Here is a 25,943-nt window from a genome sequence, read left to right as displayed (position 1 = left end):
CAGACTGGAACCATTTATTGTCACTGAGCATTTTATTTGAGATCTCCGTCCCTTTACCCAGATGGCACAATGACACTTAGCTAAATATATACACATATCTAAGGAGAGGACTAATAGATAGTCCCAGGTCATTGTTTACTCAGTCATGGTTTCATATATCCCCAAACTTAATCACAACTCCTGTAATAAATAAGGAAATCATGCTGCGCAAACAATAGCTGATATTTATTGAGGGCTTATTATATGCCAGAAGTTGTTTCAAGGCCTTATATTAATTTAATCTCTCAAACCTGTGAGGTAGGTACTATTATTATTCCCATTTTATAGATGAAGAAACTGAGTAATAGGGAAATTAAATAACCCACCCAAGGTCCAGAGGTAATCAGTAGAGCTGGGATGCAAAGCCAAGCAGTATGATTCAGCAGAGGCTTGAGCTCTAACCTACTCAGTTGTGATAGCAGTGTGAGTTTTCCTTGAAGCAGTTTCTGAGACGGAGTTGAAGTGTGAGAAGTGTATTGTGGGTAATGCCTGTGAAACATAGACAAGGAAGGAGAAGGTTTGGGGTGGGAAAAGCCTTCAGACAGTAATGCACATCTGGGAAGCAGAATTGGGCAGTAAATCAAGATACAGTAAATCAAGATAGTGTGACATTGGTGTGAGGTAATAGAACAATAAAACAGAGTAGATCAATGGAAAAGAATAGAGAATCCAGACCCATGTGCATGTGATTAATTGATCCTGGATGAAGTACCAAATACCAAGGTAATTTAGTGGGGATAGGATAGTTCTTTCAAGAAAGAGTCTTGGAACACTTAGATATCCATGAGGAAAAAAATGAACCTCAATGCTTATCTCACACTTACCCCCAAAATTAACTCAAAATGGATCATAGACCTAAATGTAGAGCTAAAACTATAACACTTTAAAAAGAAAATATAGGAGAAAATCTTTGTGCCCTTAGGTTTGGTAGACATTTCTCACGGAAAGCACAAGTCATAAAAGAAAAAATTGTTAAATTGGACTTCAACAAAATTAAAAACTTATGCTCTTCAAAGGACACTATTAAGGAAATGACAAGAGCAAACCACAGATTGGGGAGAATAGTCATAATACGTATATCTGATGAATGACTTCTATCCGGAATATATCTAAAAAAAAACCCTTACAACTCAATAATAAGACAAAGAACCTGATTTTTAAAATGAGCAAAAAATTTGAAACAACACTTCACAATGATCATTGTGCACATGTAAGCTCATTAGTCATCAGGGAAATGCAAATTAAAATGACAATGAGATACCATTACACACCCATTAGATGGCTAAAGTTAAAAAGACCAATGATAGCAAGTGATGGTGAGCATATGGAGCAGCTGGAACTCTTATACATTGTTGGTGGGAATATAAAATGGCAGAACCACTTTGGAAAACTGTTCAGCAGTTATATTCTTTATATACCTATCATACTACCCAGCAATTTCATTCCTTGGTATTTTCAAAAGAGAAATGAAAATTTACAAATATTCATAGCTGCTTTATTTGTAATATCCCCAAACTGAAATCAACCCAAATGTCCATTGACCCAAATGTCCAGATATCACAATATACCCGAATTGTGGTATAGCCATTTAATGGGATACTATTCAGCAATAAAAAGGAACTAATTATTAATCTGTACAACAACATGGATGAATGTCAAAAAAATCATGCCGAGCAATAGAGGCCAAATACAAAAGATTTCGTCTATATTATTCCATCTATTTGACAATCTAGAAAAGAGAAATCTAATCTGTAGTGATAGAAAGTAGATCAGTGGTTATCTGGGGCCAGTGTTAGGCTGGAGATTGACTAGAATGGCTACAAGAGAGCTTTTTAGGGTGTCGTGAATGTTCTATATCTTACTTGTAGAGATGGTCATACAAGTATACATTTATCAAAACTAATCAAATTGTTAACCTAAAATGGGGGCTTTTGTTTTGTGTAAATCATTAAAGTTGATTTTTAAAAAAGCAAGGCACAGAAAAAGTCTTAACCTGACATAAAACTATTACAGTACCTTATCATTTATCTAGGTCACTTTATGGATTTTATTATTTATTATTCAATATTTAGATTTTCCAGTCATTTTTTTTATTTTCTCTTTTATAAAGAATGTTCCACCTTTTGGCAGTTTCATTACTCAGTATAAAACCTAATGGAGGATGAAAATCTAAAAAGAAGAATGCAATATGTGAATTGGTCAGTTAGGCTGTTTGAGGAGAATGTTGAAACTATTGGTCTATTATAAAAGGTTATCAATTATCATGTAGCTATGTTCCTGTTCCCAAAATCTTCTCCAATGGGTTATCAATGGTGAAGTGTATCATGTATACACTATTTATGTGTGTGTAAATATATATAAAAGATGTGAGAAATTGATTCAGTATCTCTCTTGATCTAATTTTATCAGTCTAATATTGCTCACAAGTGAGAATGGAATTCTAATACTCTTGCAAACTTGAACCGTAATTATCTTTTTTCAGAGGTCATTTATGTTTCTTGCACATCTATGAAAAATAGGTGGACCACAGTATTCCTATCTGGACAATGCAAAATTTATACATCTTGCCCTGGATGCCTGCCTCATTCATAGTCATAGTTTCATTCAGAAATCTCTTATCACAGAGGCTAGAACTGTTCTCCATCTGGACTGCACTGAGAGAAAAATTATCATATTTTTTCCTCACTGTCACTAATCAGATTGGTAACAGAGTCAGACTTTTCCAAAACCTGAATATTTTGCATAATAATAAGTGGCCTCGGTTGTTAATCTGACCTCTGTTGAGTATATTTTTCCAATTCTTTTTATTGATTTAGAATTGCAAAAGAAGTTCTCAGAAGGATAGTGGAAAGACTGAGAATTTGACCCAAAAGACTCAGTTTGTAAGTGAAGAGGCAGAACTCAAATCCAGGTAATTAGATTGTAGTCCATTGGATTATTGACTTCACTTTAAGTGCTCTTTACAATAAGTATAGTTTTAGGCACAGAAATTACTTGTCTTGGCTTATATTTCTCAGTGATACCAGAATAAAATTATTAGTTAAAAACGATAAATTATCATACTTCCACACACTCCTGTAGGAGTAAAGTCAGTAAACTACCTAAAATCACCCTTCCACCACAAAGAGAGCTTTTGTTAATCAGATTTTGGAAATATGTCCGTTTGGCAGAGATAGAATTACGTTCTTGAAAATTTAAACTGAAATATAAGTATACTTGTTATTTCAAAAAAGTAGCAGAATTATTTTAAAAAATGGTTTAATGCAAAAGGAAGTCAAAACCGTTCTTAGAACTACATCACGTTTTGTCTCTAAGAATTGTTCAGAATTAAGTAGGGACTCTGCAATAGAATGCTAACTTTAGTATGTTGGATTAAATCACTTCAACTAATTATTGAGCTATATTGAGGGGAAAAAAGGCATTGACATGCAGGTAAATGTACCTATACAGGTGCCAATAGAAATAATCTTAGAACAGTTTGAGTTTAAAACACCCTGGATACCACTGGAACATGTGATGGCTTAGTTCGTGAGGTCCCCCAGTATTTGGGAAGAAAAGAGCTTATTAATAAAGCAGAGACCATGATATTTTGGCATCTTTATTAGTATTAGGCAATAATACTCCCATAGGAAATACCGTTAATATGGAATTATAAATAGACATAACTTCAGGACATATTATTGGTAGGTGGGTTCTAGTTATGGAAGATGGTTCATGTTAAACTTTGACATTAGTCCAGATGATTATGCCAGAGAGGCCAAATCTGTAATTTACATTGGATTTGTGCCTTCAGCTATTTCTAAATATATAGTTCTCAGATTTTTCTTGAATAATATGCATAGATTTCTGTTATTCAGTGACATAAGAATGGATATCACCTTTCAAAGTTTTTATTTTAAGTATTATACATGCAAAGTCTTTTTCATTTTACTTTGATTTTCAGGTTTCACTATAAAAGTGTGATTGATTTTTTTTTAAACAAAGTTAGATCTGAATGAGCCTTATCTCTTTCCAAGTAATACCCTGGAATTCTGGACCATGACTGCTAATGTTCACAGTACTTTTGGAATGCCTCTTTGAAGATTATCTTTAGAACTTAGAGCAGTTCTTTTAAATATCACAATGATGGCATTTAAAAAAAATCCTTTGAGGCTGATATTGATTCTTGAGAATAGTCAGAATGAGAATATTGATCCCAGGCAGCATTTGTTCACAAAATATTTGTTCAAATCCACTTTTGCTAATTAAGAGAGAGAGAAGAAAATTATATGCAATATAAAACTATAAAGCAATGAAACTGATTTTAAACTCACTTTGAAAATAGTTGAGCAGTTGCAGCATCATTGAATAAATATATAGTCTGAGAGTGGGCACTCTGAAGGATAACGTTCATATTCATTTGAATATATAAATTCTGAGGAATTTGTCAGAATTTCTGAAAATATTGAAAATATTCTGTATTTTTATAGTCTGAAATAAGGTAGAAGATAGTTTCCTACATCAAAAAAGTCTACTGGCATCATAAGTGGCCATTGTACTTGGCCTTTCTGGCTTTTCTCTTAGGTGGCAGTACTCACTAAAGTGTCTGCTCCTGTAATCTTGGGTGTTATTTAACCTTCCTGGGCGTTACTTGTTGCTAAATGGTGTCCAAGGACCTTTCTAGCTCAAAAATTTTACAACTCTGATAATCTGCAGCAAAATGACATACAATTCTCTTTGCTGCTCAAAACTTGATCCCTAGTGTTTTGTGGAAGTTGTTGGCTTTTAGAAACAAACAGTTTGATCTAGACTAAAATGAGAAGGAGACATAGATTTAGTGATTTAAACTATGGAAGTTAATGACATGATTGAGGTTGGGAATAAGGTAAATACTGGAACATGCATTTGAGACCTTTAATTCTCTATGGTTAGTTTGCAGATGGAGTTTATAAAAGCATTTTCTAAATTTCTGCATTCTTTATATGAAGGCATTCTGCGCATAAGAAATTGTGCAGACTAGAAACGGAAGATGAAAATCCATTGCATGTTGAAGCACACATCAGTCCTTTAGAGCCAAAGCTGCCCTGGGGATTTTAGCATGTACCCATGCTACCCTCAACTCATAGAGACCAGGATGCAACCTTCCCCCTCTGTTATACCCATTTCCCCACACTCCACCTTTGCAATCCATCAGGTGGCCTCTGGACATAATTCTTAGAAAATCTTGCTTTACATTATTGCTATACTTGGTCTCCTGTTAAAATGGAAAAATAACATGTCATTTGTCTATTTCCATATACTCTTTCACATACTTCATGTTTTGTGTTTCATCTCCATTAAACTAAACTCCCCAAACTCCCCTCCCTCTCAAACGTTTCCACTATGGCTTTGGAAACCTATTCCTTAATAAATGGCTCTCTTATATCCATTATCAAAATGGATGTTCTGTTTACCTCCTTGCTTTACTGAATCATGGTTCTCATTTAAGACCTCCACTTTTCCTATAGTGCTTTCAAATAGTAATGCTTGTTGCCCCACACAGTGTTTTAGGGTTGGGAGATGAGATCAGTGTCTCCTCCCCTCTGTCCCTTTCAGACTATTAGTACGCCATTCTTATATAAGCCTCCCTGCCACTTCTTTGATGTTTATGTCAATTAGGTTTGTCATCTTTCTATCTTCTCCCAATTTCTTAATTACTCTCCTCTGATTCTTGTCCGTTTTCAAAGTCTTGGTCTTAATCCACTTTAATTTCCATGTGAATCACCTTTCTTGTACATTGGCCCTTCTTATTCTTAAGATCATTTCTAATGGCCTTTGGTACCACACTGCTTTAGGTACCCACTCATGGCTATATCATGGGCCTTATCTTCACCTGCAGCTGTTCAAACTCTGGAATACTCAAGTCATACATCTTAATTTCTGACGACAATTTCCTTTGCTTATATATCTCTCAGGTCACTCAAAAGCAGCATATCCAAAACTGAGCTCATGGTCTTCCTTACCAAACCTGCTTCTTCTCCTGAGGTTTCCTATTTTTTAATATACCACATCCTCTACCAAGTTGCCCAAGCTAGAAACTTGGAATTCATCCTTGATTTCTTCTCCCTCATCATCTACTTCTCTTCACCAAATATTGTCAGTTCTGTCTCTTAAATATTTCTCGTATCTATCTAGTTCTCCTTATCCCCATTCTCGTTTCCAGATGCAGGCCTAGAGTTTTGCAGGAGCCTCCTAAGTAAACTTCCTACAACTAGTCCTGTCCCTCTCTAATCCATTCTTCACCCTGACGGCACAGAGTTAGTCTAAAATGCTAATTAGTCATGTCACCCTCCTGTTTAATGTCCTACGCTTAGGATCAAGTACAAACCCCTTAACACAGATTAGAGGCCCTGCATAATCTGGCCCTGCTTACCTCTCTAGCCTTAATTCTTATCTCTTTCCCTTCAAACCCCATGACTCAGTCATATTTAATTTATTTCAGTTTCTGGAATATGCCATTGATTTATTTAACTCTAGGCATTTTAGCGTGTCCCCTCTGCCTCACAGATTCTTCCTCTTCCTCTTAACTTGGAAAACTCCTACTCGTCCTTTAGGCTGTAGCTTCCTCTGGAAAGTCTTTCCTAATTCTCTTAATTCTGATAGGCGCCCCTGCTCTGTGTTGTGACATCCTGAATTTCCTCTGTTACAACACTTATCACACTGCATTACAATCTCCTATTTATGTATCCTTCACAAGACTATAAGCTCTGTGAGGGCAGGAATGCTTCAACAGCACCTAGAACAATTCCTGACTCGTAGTAGGTGCTCAGTATATTACTTGATAAATGAATAAATAAGGGAAGAAAGGAAGAATAAGGTTTCTTTTTGAGAATAGCAGGAGACAAGTTTAGATGAGATCTTGTTACATAGGACCTGCTATAAAATAGCATGACAAAATTTTTTTATTGTGTAAATGATTTCAGTGGGGAAGAATACAAAAACAAGGAGACTAATCAGGAGATTGTAGTACTTTTGCCATCATGTGGTCCAAAGAGCCTGAACTTGAATTGAGGCACTTAAAATAGAAAGCGTAACAATTAGTATGAAAGGTGTTATGAGAAGAAGGCATAACACAACTTGACCACTAGGATGTAAGGTATAAGGCAAGATAGAAAATGATTACAGTATTTTGATGTTGGTGGTGCCAGTGATGGAAATGGGGAAAGTTTGGATAATAAGTTTTGTAAGGAAAAATTTCAGAATTTCTAGGAGTTTTGTATTTACATATTAAATTAAAATCACTAGGGAAAAAATTTCACTCATTTTTGAGGCAAGAAATAATTTTTAAATGCTTTTTAGTTAAATATGCTAAACAGCAATTTTAGTTATAAATGCAGCTTCAGAATGTCTTGAATTTTAAGAACTCACAATCTCACAAACTTTCTGCTATTTTTTTGAAAAGCAGACAACACCCAAACAAAATGAGTCCATTTGGCTTATGATTCATTGCTTACCCTTGATGTAAAAGAGTTGTGATTTTTTTTGATGCTGTAGGTTCTTTTACAGAAATTCATTACTGAGTAAGCATGGTTGACAATATATAAAAATATTATCTTAAACATTTATTCTTCATTTAAAGGAAAAAAAATGATTCATAATATAACATTTCTCCAACTCTTTCTTACTATCATTTTGACAACACAGAGTTGGAGTTTCTCTGAAAGATCAGCAACAGAGATATAGACTTAGAAGTCATTTGTCTAAATATGATTGCTGAATCCCTGAGAATAAGTGAGCTTGATAAGGGAAAGTTATAGGGGGAAAAGAATGAAAGAATGGATGATTACTGCTGAATCTTTATAATCTCCACTGTCACAGAGAATAATTAAGAAGTGTCAGCAAAATAGAGTAGAAGGAGTGATAAGAGAAGTGAAAGGAATATCTAAATGTTGCAAAATAATGCAGAAGTAAGGTAGTGGGAACTGGAGCCATGTTACAGTTAATTAACAAAGAAGTGAACACATTCTGTTCTTAATTCTTACCTACAAGGAAAAATTAAATTTGAATGGTTCTTGGCCAGAGAGAACGTCAGTTCACTTCAAATTACTTATCCTAGCATGCAAGACTATTCATAATCTAAAATTTAGCGACCAGTATTGATCTTCTGAAATTCCTCAAACTAATGTCCTCAGTGTCCTCCAGCACAAACTTTGACAGCTGTATGATTTTATTCCCCTTCCTCCTTCTTTCCTCGTCTGAGTCCTACCGAAGGGCCCATCTTAAGCCTCACCTAGTTCCTGTTGTCTTCCCTAGACCCTGTAGTGATCTGTTTGTGTACCACTGATTTTTTAACGTTGAACCTTCTTTAAATTTAATGCTTATATCTTTTGTCTTTCTTCTGAGACTGTAAGCATTTTAAGGGTGAGATCCATGTTTCCTATTTGCTGCTCAGTTCTTTGAGCACCCTCAGACCTCCTTTACATAATTAAGAATGAGTAATTAGGAATAAATTATCTCTAAGGTACCCATCAGAGCTAAAGTGCTCTGGATCTTGAATGCTGCATAGTGCCATGTATGTAATAAATCCTAAAAAAAAACATTTTACTATATCTCTTGGGAGAAAATCAAAATGTGCTTTGTTGGTCTGGTTATAGTGAATTCTTGATAGTTTATAATCAAAGAAAGGCTAATGTTTTCGCCAATATCTGTCCATATACTTCTATAATAAAAGTACTTAGTATGTTGAATACATATAAGTGTTGTCTTGCTAGTTTTATGATAAAATTGTAACTTCCTTATTTTATCAGTGCAGTCCTTTTATTTGTAAATATTCTTTTCACTTCATTGACTTGATTACAATATTGATGCTCTGTGGGAGCCAGTATATGTAGTAGTTAAAACCATGGAGCCTGCAGTTCAGTCCAGACCCTTCTAGTTACTAACTGTATTCCCTCAACCATGGCCCTTAATCTCTCTGAGCTCCAGTTTCTTCATCTGTAAAGTGGATAATAACAGTACCTTCTTCATTGGGTTACTGAGAGAATTAAATGAGACAATCCCTATAAATTGTGGAGCACAGTGCCTAGTACTTCATTGAAATGCTAAATGTACTGATTAATCTCTGTAATAATATTTTTGTCTGATATAACAATGCCACAAGAGAAAATTCTATGCAGTTTTTACATGTTAATTTTATGGGTAGTATTTTTGTTAACTTTTAAAACCATTTACACCCACTATTTTATGTGATATCTTGATCATAAAATAGTAGGTTCTTTTCATAGTTATGTAGAATTGAATTGGCTAACTTTCTTGTGTTCCACTACTTATAATTTCATAGTGACAAGGCTGGTTGAATCTAGAATAAAATATCCCTTATGTGGCTTTCTTTTATTATATGATGCAAGATGCTTGTATCACAAAATGGATTCAGGATGCCTCTCTCTAAATCTTTAGGAGTCAAATCAGAGTTAACTACCAGGTAGAGAAAAGTCATGAAGTTAAAATGATATGCAGTATTCTCTAGGGGATAATTCTAAAGTAAACTTATGTAAATGATAAGGTATCTTGTGCACCATTTTACTACCTATGCCTATTCCCAGATTTCACTTAGAAAACATTATAAATTTATAGCCTGACCACATTTGTCCTAAACACTGAAGGCAAACCATATTGTTGGGATTTCATTTTAACCACAGAGAAATTGTAACAAGTCCAAAACCACAGGACCAAGTAAGCAGTAGATCCGGGAATAGAACTGAGAGGGCTCCGATTCCTCCTCACACACTGAAACCACAGGTTCTGCTGCTTCTGAGCATAATAACAGATCATCTAACGCTGCTGGCCACCAGAGCATGAAACAGCAGGAGCAGACCGTCTGAGGGCACTGTCTAAACCATACAACCTTCGTTTCCTGAAGGCCTGCTTGGAAACCAGAGCAGGGGGGAAGGAGCCATGACCAGCACCAGATGATTATCAACTGATCTTTGTGTTTGGGCAATCAGTTGCTACCACAAAGTTTGTTTCTCTGCTGAGGTTGTAAGAAAAAGTAATAATTTATAACCATGGAAATAAAAGCATTTCTATTACCCATTCTTAATACCATTTTAATAATTTTTAATAAAGTTAGCTAAAGGGTTTGCTAGAATGACATCATACATATAAGGAGCATAAAAATTTTATGTTCCTTTCAAGAATTGACCCCTCCCCCCACTTTACTTTTAAATTTCTGCTTCTTTTGCTTTTAGTTGATTTCCAGAGCACTGAAATGGTTGTTTTGAAGGATTTGTCCTGCTATATTGTTGCTGTTTGGGGAATAAATTTGCCAGACTCCTCACTCTGTCATGCCAGAAGTAGCCTCATCCTTTGTTACTATTTTATATGGATAAAAGTTACTTGTATTTACTTATATTTTACTGTTTTATTATATCACAGACCTTCTTTCTGGGATTATTTTCTTTCTTCCTGAAATACATCCTTTAGAAGTTCCTTTATTAAAAGTCTTTTGGTTTTTATTTATTTAAAAATGTCTTTGTTTTAACCTTACTCTTGAAGAATAGCTTTGCTTGACACACTATTCTAGGATAACAGTTATTTTCTATTAAGTCTTTGAAGATATTATTTCACTGTCTCTGGCTTCTATTGTTGCTATTAAATAATAAAAAAAAATCAGTGATGATAGAGTATTCATGTGCCAGTCTTTGCACACTGACCCCTTACATTTATCACTTCATTTAATCCTGATAACACAATATGCCATTATTATTCTATTTTCTTCTAGTGGAGAAACAGGGGCACAGAACAGTTAGGAGACAGAAATTCTAAGTGAGGATTTCATCCCAGAATCTCTGATTCTAGAGCCTATGTTTTTAACATACTGCCACAACCAAGCAAATACTTAAAAAGAAGAATGAGAGATAAATAACATTAATAAATATTAAAGTTATTTAAAACTATAGTAATTAAAACAGGGAGGCATTTTTTTCTGGATAGAGAGATGATTAGACTAATCGTTACTCTTAGACCATCTTTACCGAGCAGTGTCAACATGCTGTGCCTGTTTTCTCTTCTGTAAGATGAGAATAATAATAGTACCTGCCGCATAGAGTGATTGTGAAGAATAAGTGAGTGTATGCACACATACATATATCACTTAAAAGTGAAAAAATATTTGTTGTCATTAGCAGTAGTAAAATAAAAGAGAAAAGCACAGAAATCAACCTTACTATGTATTAGAATAGTATCTGATTATAGGTGATGAGGGGAAAGGATGGACTTTAAATAAATGGTGCTGGCATAGTTGAGTAAATTATATAGACAACAGAAATTTTGATCTATCTTTTTTTAAAAATCTACATCCAAACAGTAAAAAATAACACCAGATATAGAGGTTAATTATGTGTAAATCCATGATATTATTAGAAGAAATTTTTGATTAATAGTTAAATAAATGTATGTGGAGAAGACTGTAATAAGCATACCATCAAGGGCAGAAACTATAACTTAAAAGATGGAAAGATCTGACTGCCTAAAAATTTAAAATCCCTTTTCTAAAAACAAAGAACACTGTATAAATGATCAATGGCACAGTGTACTTGAGTGGGGAAACCTTACGCAACATATATAACAGAAAGTTAATATTCTTAATATGTAAAGAGCTATTATGAAATAAAAAAGAAGTGGACCATAAAAATAGAGAAATGAACCAAAGAACATATAATCTTCCAGAAAGAATTACAAATGACCAATAGACATAGAAAAAGATGCTAAGCTTTACTAGTAATCACAAAAATACAAATATAAATTCAGATACCAGTTTTCGCCTATGAATTTTTGGTGATTAAAAAAGATAGTCCATCAAGGACAAATATAATAATGCATAAATAACCACAATGGAAGAAAAATAACTGACTTACAAAGTATTTTGTTGGGTCAGAAGAAAGAGAGAGACTTCATCTGCATTGTGATCAGGACATGGTGGTTTGAGGCTCTTTGAATTATAGACATAATATTGACAAGAGGTGAGAAATGAGGAAAAGTGTATCGCCCTCTCTTCTCAGAAGTTTGGCAATGGGAGGAAAGAAAGATAAGTAACCATAGTTTTGGTTTTGTTATGGTCAAGGGATGTGGTTTTAAAATCAGGGGGTCCTGAGAATCCTTGGAGACAGGAGGGATTAGTGGAGAAGGAGAAACTGAAGCTGTTAATATAGAGAGGTAAAGTGGAAACAGAGAGGTCCATAGGGAGATTAGAAACAAGTAGGCAAGAATACTTCTCAGAAGTAGAGGAGGAAAAGAAGTAGAAGTACGAAGATTTTTGAACGAGGAGGAGAGCTGAGAAAGCTAAGATTGTTCTTGCTCAATAGCATTAATCTTCGTGAGGTAGTGACTGGTAAGAGATGGAGTGCTTGTGGGACAAGGAGAGTGAAAAAGGTTTGTAAGGATTATACTTTCCTTTGAACTAGTATAAAAAATGCAAAACAGTACAGAACTTCTGGGATTTGGATGAATAAAGGGAAAAACCTACTCTGATGCAACTCATTGAAAGCAGTTGATGGGGGCCGGCCCCGTGGCTTGGTGGTTAAGTGAGCGCGCTCCACTGCTGGCGACCCGGGTTCGGATCCCGGGCGCGCACCGGCGCGCTGCTTCTCCGGCCATGCTGAGGCCGCGTCCCACATACAGCAACTAGAAGGATGTGCAGCTATGACACACAACTATCTACTGGGGCTTTGGGGGGAAAAAATAAATAAATAAAATCTTTAAAAAAAAAAGAAAGCAGTTGATGGTCGTGGTGTTCAGTAGTGCAGATTATTAAACAATCAATTATTCTTATTGAGTGAAACAAATTTTTGCTTACATATTTTGTTCACATTATGTTCCCTATACTAAAATAGTACTATCTGAAAGAATTTTAAGTCTTTCAGGAACCTTTTAATCTAGTTGATGAGACATTTACACACTAGCAGTTTTAAACCCAGCATACATAGTATAGAAAATATTTGCAAAGAGTTTTTTAAAAAAAGAAACATCACTTGGACTGGAAAAGATTGATAAAGTTTCAAGGAGAAAGTAGTTTTTGAGCAAGTTCTTCAAGAATGAATGTGATTTGGAATGGCAGGGCATTAGTAAGGAAATAGGAAGGAGATAGATATGGTGTGTTTGAGAGAGGGAAGAACTGAGCCTGGTGGGGAAAGGGCTTACATTGGAATGCAGGGAGAGACATGGCAATTGAAAGGTGACATAAGATTGTAAAGCCTTGAGAGCTAGCTTAAGGAATTTGGGTGTCATCATGGAACAATCCAGTCTGTGAATTTTGAGCAAGGGAGTAGCCTGGGGAAGTTGTTGATTTACAAAGATTTGGTGGCTGTGTGTCAGATACATTTGAAGTACAAGACGGAATAGGTTAGAAGCAGAGAGACCAGTAGGAGACTTTGTGAAGTCCTAGCAGGAGAAACAGTAATTTCTTGGCTAGAAGATTATTTAAATAGTAGAAATAACAGAATATGGTAATTAACTGAATATTATGGGTTAAAAAAGGAAATAGTAAAATGGTAGCTTCAGTCTTTTGGCCTCTGACACATGGAAATTTATGCTTTTATCACAGAAAAAAATTGTTGAAGCTGAGAGTCAGGAGTCTTTCTTGGTTTTGGAAATGTTCTATGAAAATGATTGAGTTTAGATAAAGATTTAGATTGGAAATACAGAATAGATAATCTATAAGAAGATGTTGGTTTAAGTCTTGAGGAGACAGACAGAATTCACCATGAAGAGGTAGGGCCCCTATGAACTTTAAAAAACCAAACCTGTGCTTAGCAGCCTTATGTTAACTGCTGGTTTGCAATGAAATGAAGCCCCTAAAGACCATTCAGTCTTTTCACTGGTTTATTATTCTGATTAAGTTTTACAAAACCTTTCCATTATATGGCACATATTTTTAGTCTTAGAACCCGGTGTTTGTTACTCAAAGGTATACACTTAAAGGTATATATAATAACCTACAGCATAATAGGAAAGAATCAGTTATAAACTTAAAGCTTACTTTAACTATCAGACTCTACCATATCATCAGGCAGACCTGAGTGCCAATCTTCCCTTACCAGTTTACCAGGTGCCCAAGGCTTTACTCATCTATAAAATTGTACCTTGAGATTAAATGAGAAAATATATATAAATTACATTCATCCAACAAGTATTTATTGAGCACTTATAGGTACTATGGGAATATAATGAGTTTAATTTTGGATTTTTAGTTTGAAGTACATTCAAATAAAATTATCCAGCTGGCCATGGGACATACAAGTCTGAAATTCATAGGAGTAGAGTAGAAATGCACATTTGGGAGTCAGTGTATGTAGCTGGTGATTAAAACCATGAGCGTGATTGAGATTCTATCAGGATACACATACACACACCCTATTCACCGTAGGCCAAAGACAGAGTCATGGGAAACACCAATGTTTAAGTGGTAAATATTCCACAACGGAAAAGGAAGAAATGATCAGAGGTTTAGGAGAAGGCGCAGAAAAGTATGATATCACAGAAGTCTATGGAATAGAGTTTCAAGAAAAAAGACAAACAGAATTAGTGGCAATGCAGCAAAGAGCTCTAATAAATTAAGGATTGAAAACAGCATTCCTTGGATTTTCAGTCAGGAAATGTTTTAACTTTAGAACAGCAATTCTAGTCGAGTTATGAGAGCAGAAGGTAAACTATAGGGGATTGAAAAGTAAATAAGAGATAAACTGTAAGCTACTATTTCAAGTATATTAAATGGAAGGATAGCAAAAACATGAGGTCAAGAGAGAACTTTTTCCTTTTAATGAGAAATTCAAACTCAATTATTGGATAAGAGGAGGAACTTGTCCAGAAAAAGGAATTGTAAATACAAGAGAGGGAGCTGATTGAGAAGGAAGGGGTGAGAATGTGGGCACCAGCGCTAAGTTACCTTTACCAGGAAGAGGAACACCCTGTCCACTGATGCCTGAAGGATGGAGCCCAAGATAGAGATGGGAGTGAGGGGGGAACAGTTGAGGGAGATCATGCATTATGCCCTCAGTATGCCAGGAAGTGGGAGACCAGTGAAGAGGTCAAGATTTAAAAGGACTGAGGAAGGTTAGGAATAGCCATTGGGTGTAGTGGAAGTGGAAGCTGACCAAGGACAAATAAAAGGATCACAACTAGGGCAGCAGTGGGGGTCTAGCCAGGAGGGAGACCGTAAATATGTAGTAGCAAGGATGTTCATGGCATATGGCTTTCCCTGGCAGCTCTCAGATACTTGGGTAATTAATAATGTTAATTTTCCTTGCCTTGGGTGGTTAGGTGGATGCATGATCATATGAATAAAGGGTCAGACAAGTAAGTTAATTTCAGAAATAAAAATCCATCCTGTCTTTCAGTGTTTGGCCATGGCTGTAGAATAAAAACCAGAATTCTAAGCTAGAATTTTAAGGTTTCCAACATAAAATTCTGACCTTATCTTTCACTACATCCTTACATGTATCACCACATTATAGCCAAATAGGGCTTCTTGCCATTTTTTGAACAATTTTTTCTTTGCCAATTTTTATCTCAGTTATTTCGCTTCTGCTACTTACTCAGCTGTAAAGTCCTCCATCTTTACTTTTGAAATCATAACTATTCATTAAAACTCAGTTTATTTGCTACCTGATCTTTGACCCCAGCCAGAAGTGATATCTGTCCTTCCAACATTTATAATTCCTTGTTTATACCACTTTTACATTACTTTTCATTTATTTCAAAATATTTTAGTTTCCACTAAATTTTAAATTCCTTGAACAGACACTGTATTATATATTTATCCTAAGTAGCAAGATAGGAACTTTAAAAGAAAATAACGTTTGGGGGCTGGCCCCATGGCTTAGCAGTTAAATGTGCGCGCTCTGCTACTGGCGGCCTGGGTTCGGATCCCGGCCGTGCACCGACCCACCGCTTGTCCCGCCATGCTGAGGCCACGTCCCACATACAGCAACTAGAAGGATGTGCGGCTATGACATACAACTATCTACTGGGGCTTTGGGGAGGAAAAGGGAAAAAGAGGAGGATTGGCAATAGATGTCAGCTCAGGGCCCGTCTTCCTCAGCAAAAAAAGAGGAGGATTGGCATGGATGTTAGCTCAGGGCTGATCTTCCTCACACAAAAAAGAAAATAATGTTCTGTCTTTTCTATAGGCTAATTTTAAAGGTATATTTTTAAATGTTATTTCATTAACCTCTTCTAATGTGAATGTTTTGTCCCATAGGTATGGCATGAATTGCCTTATTCAGTTTGAAGATTTTGCCAATGTAAATGCATTTCGTCTCCTGAACAAGTATCAAAACCAATATTGCACATTCAATGATGATATTCAAGGTAATAAAATTTTTAATGCATATAGATTGAGAATAACATGTCCTGAAATTAGATCATAATGTTATAATGATTCGACTTCCTTAAGTATATACTAAGTTTCTATTAAATGCCAGGGTTATGCTTGATGATTTCGCACATTACTTCTCGTTTATTTTCATGTATTTGAGAAAAGTATCTGTGACTCGAGAACGCACCGTATTATCTATGAGCTAGAGAATGAGCTCCCTGAAATCTGATAAAATCCTCAGTGATTATGGCTAAACAGAGAACGAAATGTTTGAAAATATATTATTCCTTGTTCATTTATTGTTTAAAAAGAAGAGCGAAATACTGCTTTCTTCAGCCTTCATCTCAATCAGCCACGATTTCTAAGCTTCACTCCAGCAAAAGCTGCGGTGTATACAGCATACTGCATTTTACTAGTTGTCTTTTTTTTTATTGAGGTAACATTGGTTTATAACATTATATAAATTTCAGATGTACATCATTATATTTTGATTTCTGTGTAGACTATATCGTGTTCACCACCCATAGACTAATTACCATCCATCACCATACATGTGTGCCCTATTACCCCTTTCTCCCTCCTCCCTCCCCTGTTCCCCTCTGGTGACCACCAATCTAATCTCTATATCTATGTGTTTGTATCTTCCACTTATGAGTGAAATCATATGGTATCTCACTTTCTCCGTCTGACTTATTTCGCCTAGCATAATACTCCCAAGGTCCATCCATGTTGTTGCCAGTGGCAAGATTTCATCTTCTTATGGCTGAGTAGTATTCCCTTGTGTATATATACTACATCTTCTTTATCCATTCGTCTCTTGATGGGCACTTAGGTTGTTTCCAAGTCTTGGCTATTGTGAATAACGCTGCAATGAACTTAGGGGTGCATATATCTTTTTGACTTAGTGTTTTCATATTCTTTGGATAAACACCCGGAAGTGGAATAGCTGGATCATATGTTATTTCTATTTTTAATTTTTTGAGGAATCTCCATACTATTTTCCACAGTGGCTACACCAATTTACATTCCCACCAGCAGTGTATAGGGGTTCCCTTTTCTCCACATCCTCTCCAACACATGTTATTTCCTGTCTTGTTAATTATAGCCATTCCGACGGGTGTGAGGTGATCTCGTTGTAGTTTCCATTTGCATTTTCCTAATAATTAGTGATGTTGACCATCTTTTCATGTGCCTGTCAGCCATCTGTATATCTTCTTTGGGAAAATATCTGTTCATATCCTTTGCCCAATTTTTAATTGGGTTGTTTATTTTTTTGGTTGTTGCATTGTACGAGTTCTTTATTTTGGATATTAACCTCTTATCAGCTATATCAAACTAAAAAGCTTCTGCACAGCAAAGGAAACCATCTTCAAAACAAAAAGACAGCCTAACAATTGGGAGAAGATATTTGCAAATCATATTTGTCTTTAATTGGTTGTAGATGCTTGACTACTTGCTTTTGTCTAAGTAACTTGTTTTTTTTGTTTTTCTCTTTAAGCCCTTCTTTTTCAATCCGTTCTGGATCCCCACACATCCAACCCGTCCCCTCACCACCCGAAGCCTTGTTATAAGAATCTTACTGATCCTGTTCCAGTAAGGGCAGATAGAGGAAAAAGCACAGGCAGAGATCCTAAGGAGGAAGACCATAATGAGTTTTAGCAACTTGAAAGATCACGAATGGCTTCCATTTCACTAATTCCAGTGGACATTTTTCAGTGTTTATCTACTTGAATCCTCAGTAGCTTTTAACATTGTTGACCTCACCCTCTTCTTTGAAATACTCTTTTATTGACTTCCATTTCACAACACTCTACTGACTTTCTTCCTACCTCTTTGGACTTTCACTTTTTTTTAAGGTTCATCTTTTTCTGACTAGCTGTTAAGTGACAGAACACTTCAATACTCAGTCCCAGGCCCTTTTCTCTTTGTTCTATTATATCTTCTTAGGTATATATGCCAAGGCCACACATTCCATTAGCAGATTTATATCTCTGCCCAGATGTCTTTGAATTCCAGGTCCATATACCATCTGGTTATTTAAAATCTCCTCTTGGATTCCTCAAAGTTACTTCCCCAAAATCAAACTCTTATTTCTCCACCAAACCTGACCTTCTTCCAGTGTTCTTCTTCTCAGTGAATTCCTAATATCTCTCTCCTTCATGTCTCCCTGCCTAATACAGTCTGTCCTTAAATCCTCCTAATTTTCTATCGTAAAAATCTGTGTCTTCCATAAATTTCTCTCCATTACCCTAATGTAACTTACTATCATCTCTCCTAAACAATAGATTTCCTAAGAAATCTATACACATTTACTCTTGCTTCCCCTTCTTACTTGTTCTCTGATTAGTATTGCTACGATTTGCCAGATATGGAACTAGGTGCTGAGGTTTAGTGGCGAACAAGCCAAAGTTTTCTTTTTGCTGTAGATATCTAGTCAGATACCTTCCTTAGAATACTTTAACAGTTTTCCATTGCACTTAGGATAAAGATGAAAATCATGAATGTGGCCCAAAATGCATGGTCTGATTCCTACCTCACTATCTAGCCTTGTTATTTTTGCCATTCCAGTCATAACATCATTTCTCAGGTCTAGAAATGAGCCAGACTTTGTCCTATCACAGTGTCTGTCCAAATGCAGAGACTCTTCCTAGAATACTCTTCTCTCCCCTCTTGAAATCTCAACTCAGTCATGACATTCCTCAGAAAAATCTTCCGGATCCCTGTGTCAAGGTCAAATCTACCTATTATAGCCTCTAATAGCACTATTTATTTTTCCCTTGCGACACTTATTACAGTAGCAGCTTTATTTATGTATGTAATTGTAAAAATTAGTATCTCCCTCCCCACTAAATTTTAAGCTCTGTGAAGGGCAAGGACCATGCCTGATTTGCTTATCACTGTATCCCTTATCCTTAACGTAGTGCCTATCCCATGGAAGATACTTAATGTTAACAGAATGAATGAATGCAATATGTCTAAAGCAGGGGTTGGCAAACTACAGCCTGTGAGCCAGATCCAGCCCACTGCCTGTTTTTGTAAAGTTTTGTTGCAACTGAATAAAACTTTATGTGTTGTCTGTGGTTGCTTTTGTGCTGCAACAGCAGAGTTAAGTCGGGACAGACCCTAGACCATTGACCACAAACCCTAGACTATTGGCTATGTGGTCATTTACAGAAAGAGTTTGCAGACCTCTGGTCTAAAGGATTGAGTTTGAAAGAGTTGGTGAGAGTTGAACTAAGGAGTTAGGTTGGCTGAGGTAGGTTTGCATTTTGGAGAGATCACTCACATTGCAGTGTAGAGAATAGATTGAATGGGAGCAAATTCAAAGGCTGTTGCTGTAACCCAAATGCATGATGATGGTGCCTTGTTCTAGGAAAATGCCAGTGAAGTTAGAGAGAACGAGACAGATGATTGGTCGTTGATGGTGAAGGTGAGGAAAGAGCCAAGGATGGAGCCTAGGTTCTTGCCTGGAAGAACTGGTAGAATGGCAAGGCGGTAACCAAGAAAGAGAACGTGAGAGACATTGTAACATGTAGATGTTAAGATCATGGACTCCGGAGTCAGGCTGATTTGCTTTGCTCCTGACTGGCTGTAGACTTTGATCAATTTACCTAACCTCTCTGAGTTTTAATTTTCTCATCCATGGCAGAAAGTTATATAACAGCTTCTATTTTTCCTTTGAAACAAGGGATAGGACCAGAGGTTTGACGAGAATGAAGGAGGTCTGGGAGAAGTGCTGTAGAGAACTAGAGAGCCGACTGACTGTGAAACACGAAAGGGTTCAGTGACGGGTGCTGAGGATCCAGCTGCAGTTGGATACTACAAATATCTCGTGACACCAGGCTGAGCAACTTGAGTTCAGGAGCTCAGGAATAGGCAAGGCCAAGATGGACACTTGGATTTATCTGTGCTGGGTATTTTACTCTATTTGGTCAAAGAGAGGACAATGGGGTAAGAGCTAAGGTTAACATGACGGCCATAACACTAAGCTGGTTAGGGAAAGAAGTGAATATACGAGGATGGATAGATAGGGCAAAAGGTCTAGATGTTCTCGTGAGGTTAAAGAATAGGGATAATGGTAGTAACTGAATAAAGAACTGGAAAGGTAGGAGATTGTAACCCTAACTTGAAGATACAATGTGTAATAATAGAGTGCCTTTGATGCTGCAAACATAGGCTTTGTAGATCAGTGTCTGTAAGTCACTCATTAGTTCAATCTGCAGTGGTCTCTAAAATAGCACCAGTCAACTGTTGATCAAACCTACACTGTCCTTTCTTTAATATTCTATATCTTTTGATTTTATGGGTCCCACAGCAATGTCCATATAAAAGTGAAAGACCAGTATTACATAATTTTGAATTGTTATGCAGAATTAATAGGCATCACAATTCAGTTTAAGGAAAAGAATGCTAAATCCAAATCATCAAACAAAATGAGCAGTTAGGAATTAGGGTCAGAATTCCTATCAACTAAGGCCAAGAATTTAGAGGTCAAGACCTGAGCTGCATCAGAATTAAAAGTCAGGAGCACAGGAAATCTGAGGCAGATGCCACTCCAAGACCAAGAGCCCTGCAGGTGGAGTTGCGCTGAGGATCTACAGAATATTCCCTCCAGGAGATCACAGTGAAGACATTAAGTAGTTTTTCACCCCAACTAATCTGTCGTGAAATTTAATCTGCACACTTTTAGTCTACCCTTTTTACACATAGGAGTGTAGAGTATTACTGCCTTAGCCAACAAAAAGATAGTTTTGAGAAAAACGGGTCTAATCTCTGACTAGAGAAAACTTTTGGCAAGTTATTGGGGTTCTGACTAGAAATGACCAAACCATTTTGTGCATTTCTCCATACCAAAATAGTGTCCTTAGTAACACATTTTCCCCATATGTTTCTATTTTACCTTTTTAACCTTATGTTTTTACCATTTTGCCCACAGATGTTATACTTTCCCTACTGTGGGTATAGAAATTGCATTCCAGTGCCAACAAAAATAAATATGTAACTGTTACAGCGTTACCCTGTAAATAAATGTTTTTACACAGGACCCTTGGGGGAACTTTTTCTTTTTTTTAACAGATGTGTTATTTAAAGATATTATTTTATAAAAAGTATTTGATTTTAAAAAATACTTAAAATTCTATTATATTAATGATCTAAAAGAATCTTAAATGATAAAGATTTTGGTTCAAAATTTATTTAGACCTTAAAGCATTCTAATTATAAATTACTTTTAACTGGAAAAATATGCGAGTTAAATCTTTTAAGAAATTGGACATTTAATTATATAATCTGGAACCCATCAGAATTTGGCAAATTCAGATCAAAGGAATAAGGTCTCATCCTCTGGTCATTTAAAAATAGCTACAAAAGGAGATTTTTCTTCTCCTAATGACCTCTCTGGAATGGCTATTCTCTAACGTGACATTCTAAATGTTTTACATAGAAATTTTAGCCATAATAAACTAGTTTGATTGTTAGGATTTTAAAAAATAAGTTAAATGTAGCCTAATCTTATATTAAATGCTTTGATAATTGAAAAGATCAAAATCAGACATGGTAGAACAGACATTTCACAAAAGAAGAAATACCATTGGTCAGAAAACAGGTTTTGAATTTTAACCACACTACTGTGTTTTAAAAAGCATATTAAACAGCAAATGAGAAACTGGTTTTCCCTATCAAGCTGGCAAAGATTTTTATTATAATCCCAACTGTTAATGATGCTTTAAGAAAATGAGCACTTTCATACATTGATGGTGGAAATATAAATTGGTACAACTCTTGGAGAGCCAATATGTCAAAAACCTGAAAAACATTCAGTTCTTTGATTCAATAATTCTATTTTTAGAAATTTATCCTGAGCAAATAAAGGTGTGCCAAACAAATGTAGAAGGATATTTATTTTAAATACTTATTTATTTTTTAAATTAAGATATAATTGGCATATAACATTGTATTAGTTTTATGTGTATAACATAATGATTTGATATATGTATATATTGCAAAATGATCACCATAATAATTCTAGTTAATATCCATCACCACACATAGTTACAAGTTTTTTGTCTTATGATAAGAACTTTTAGATTTATTCTCTTACCAGCTTTCAAATATACTATACAATATTGTTAACTATAGTCACCATGCTGTACATTACATCCCCAAGACTTATTTATCTTACAACTGGAAGTTTGTACCTTTTGACTGCCTTCATCTGTTTTGCCTACACCCCACCTCTCTCCTCTGGCAGCCACCAATCTGTTCTCTGTATGTATGAGTTCGATTTTTTGTTTTTGTTTTAGATTCCACATATAAGTGAGATCATACAGTATTTGTTTTTCTCTGTTTGATTTATTTCACTTAGCATAATGCCCTCAAGGTCCATCCCTATTGTTACAAATGGTAGGATTTCCTTCTTTTTTATGGCTGAATAATATTCCGTTGTTGTATTGTATACAATTGTGTATACATTGTGTGTGTGTATATGTATATACACACACATATTGTGTATATATGCCACATTTTTTTATCCATTCATCTGTCGATTGACACTTAGGTTATTTCCATGTCTTGGCAATTGTAAATAATGCTGCAGTGAACGTGGTGGTGCAGATATCTCTTTGAATTAGTGATTTAATTTCCTTTGGATAAATACCCAGAAGTAGAATTGCTGGATCATATGGTAGTTCTATTTTTAATTTTTGAAAAACCACCATACTGTTTTTCATAATGGCTGCACCAATTTACATTCCCACCAGCAGTGCACGTGGGTTCCCTTTTCTCCACATCCTCCCCAATTATTTCTTATCTTTTTGATCATAGTCATTCTAACAGATGTTAGGTGTGGTTTTGATTTGCATTTCCCTGATGGTTAGTGATGTTGAGCATCTTTTATGTACCTCTTGGCAATTTGTATATCTTCTTTGGAAAACTGTCTGCTCAGATAAGGATATTTATTGTAATGTTATTTTTAATTGCAAAAAATCAGAAGCCCTTTAAATATTCAAAAATAGAGGTTTGGTTAAATAAACTGTCACATATCCATACTATGGAATATTATAACTATAAGAAATATTTTCAAATATATTATTGACATGGTAAGATAGTCACAAGATATTTTAAGTGATAAAATGTATGTTAAAATAGTAAGCATGGCACGAGATTTTTTCTGAATTAAAATTTTCTTGAATTTCCATATATCAGATATAGAAAAAATTTGTAAAAATATACATCAGAATGTTGAAAGTGAGATTATAGGTGATTTTTTTTAAGTCTTTACCTGGATTTTAACGTTTCATGCATTTGCTACAACAGGCTTGTATTTATGATGAAAATTTTCAAGTGTAAAAAGACATGGCACACTGAGTTGTTGAGCCATACCACAAGAATACCTAGAGTGTAATCTTTCATTACCAAGATTACTTAATACCAAAAGCCTTTTGCTTCTATTAGTATTCTTTTCAAAGTGATATTGTTGTTAGTTTATGTTGTAATTTGGTATTTGCTGTCATCCCTTGTAAGTGGCATTCTTCATCACGTCACCACTTATTTGACACCACTTCTGTGACAAAATATTAGATATAACTGTAGAACACAGATAAGTTATACAGAGAAAAAAAGAAAGCAGTATTCTGACTATACTCACTCTTTCCTCTTACTTGTAGATTTTTCTAAGTTAATAATCACTTGATTTAACATAATTAATATTCCAAAGCACTTTGTTATATATGTAGATTCCATAATTGCTATTCCAGTGCATTCCAGATGTCTTTATACTAAAATGCAAGAAACTATAGACTATTTTGTTATATTAGAATTTGTTTCATCAAATATTTATTGGAAAAAGCAACACATGAAATAGAATGCAGGAATATTTTGTTAAATATTCTTATTACAAAAGAATCTAATCTAAGAATTTTTTAAACATTGCTTTGCTGTACAAATAATGAAACCCTACCAGTTGGGAAAAGCTCATCGGAGTTAGAAGATAGCTTCTTTTCCTGTGTCTTCAACCTCTCTCTCTTTCCTGCCCTCTTCCCATTAGCCTACAACCACGTTTCAATTGCTTTAATTCTTAAAACAATTGCCTCCATCCTACATTCTTCCCTCCAGCAGCCCTTGTCATTCTTCCCTTACGAATATAAAAATAAAATATTTTCATCAGCCCTGTTTCCCCTCCCACCCCATCTCCATCTCCACTTCATTCTCTCTTTTCTTATCTAAGCTTTTCCAAGGAGTACTCCACACCTGCTCTCTCTGTGCTTCATCTTTTATTTATTCCTCAGCACACTGCCCTCCAGCTTCAGCCCTAACATGTATAACTAAAACAGCTCTCTGAAAGGTCACCAGTAATGTAACTGCCGGATCCATTAGTTATTTTTCATTTCCTTTCTCAATTGACCTATCTTCTCTGTCACTACTTCCTCCCTTTGTTTCCACGACACCATATACTTTCCTGCCTTCTCCTCCTTCTGTGACCATTTTTTCTCAGTCATCTTCCCTATATCATGTTCTTCTACCTTCTACTCCTCAAATGTCTATCTTCATTTGGGTTCTCTTCCTCAGCCACTCAGTCTGAACAATGTTATCAATCCACATGACTTAAATACCACTACAGGTTTTCACATTCTAGATTTTTGTCTCTGACCTAGATGTCTATGCTGAGTTCCAGAGCTGTGTATCTAACTACCTTGTTGACATTGCCCCTGAAAACATATAGACAAGAAGCACAAGCTCACAAAGCTCCAATTGAACTCGTATTTTCCTTGCAAACTTTTTCCTAGTTTGCAAACTTACAATTATTCATGACTTTTTCCTCCCCGTTCTATGCATTTATTCACTAAGACCTATTGATTTTTATCTCTTAAATATTTCCTCCCTCTCAAGTTACTTCTCTCTTGGATTGTTCACTATTCTCTCTCCTCAATGATTGCAGTGACCTCCTAATTTGTCTACATACTACCAGCCTGAAAACTCTCAAATCCATTCCCCTCAGTGCTCTCTGAATTTAGAATCTTTCAGCAACCATCTGTTACCAATAATACATTATAATTTATATATATTTATATATTATTAAATTATTATAGATATATAGTTACTATTAGTATGTAGTAGAAGGCCCTACACGATCTCATCCCAACACTTCTCTCGCCTCAGATCACTTTGCATTCTAATAAGTTGTGTTTGATTCAGCAACACTGTAATACCTACAGTTTCACATGTGCTCTATGTTCTCTCTCCTTTTACATCTTGAGAGGCTCAGTATTCAAATGGAGCTTGTATTCTGGGTCTTTATTGTAAGATGACTTGGGTGAACCATTTCTTTAAGGCATCTTCCTTGTCAGTCTATGGTTCTTTTCTCTTACACTACTCAGATTCCGCAGAAAAGATTTTTCTAATCTCTCTCATGATATTAGCTTTCTGCCAGTATTCTTTGAGCCAAGTAGGAGAAGATTGGGGGTCTCCATATTGAGTATGTAAACTTTAATTTGATCTTCTTCTTTTCAAGTATGGCATCCTTGCACCCAATTATGCCTGGTATCTTATAGTCCAGAGATCATCTCTGGAAAATAAA

The 25,943-nt window shown here is 35.6% G+C and overlaps 1 protein-coding gene across 3 annotated transcripts in view; it reads left to right on the top strand.

Annotated features, from left to right (window-relative positions):
* The window catches only part of ME1 (malic enzyme 1), a 191,427-nt gene that overhangs the window by 128,679 nt on the left and 36,805 nt on the right, over positions 1–25,943 (top strand). For all 3 annotated transcript variants that reach the window (XM_004422071.2, XM_087443832.1, XM_087443833.1), the window contains exon 7: positions 16,253–16,362. In XM_004422071.2, coding sequence (XP_004422128.1) covers positions 16,253–16,362 — 110 coding nt within the window. The remainder of the gene's footprint in view (positions 1–16,252; positions 16,363–25,943) is intronic.

Source organism: Ceratotherium simum, chromosome 19 (genome assembly GCF_057802395.1).
Source record: "Ceratotherium simum simum isolate JZ-2026a chromosome 19, ASM5780239v1, whole genome shotgun sequence".
NCBI lineage: Eukaryota > Metazoa > Chordata > Mammalia > Perissodactyla > Rhinocerotidae > Ceratotherium > Ceratotherium simum.
This window is presented reverse-complemented; position numbering and strand designations above follow the sequence as displayed.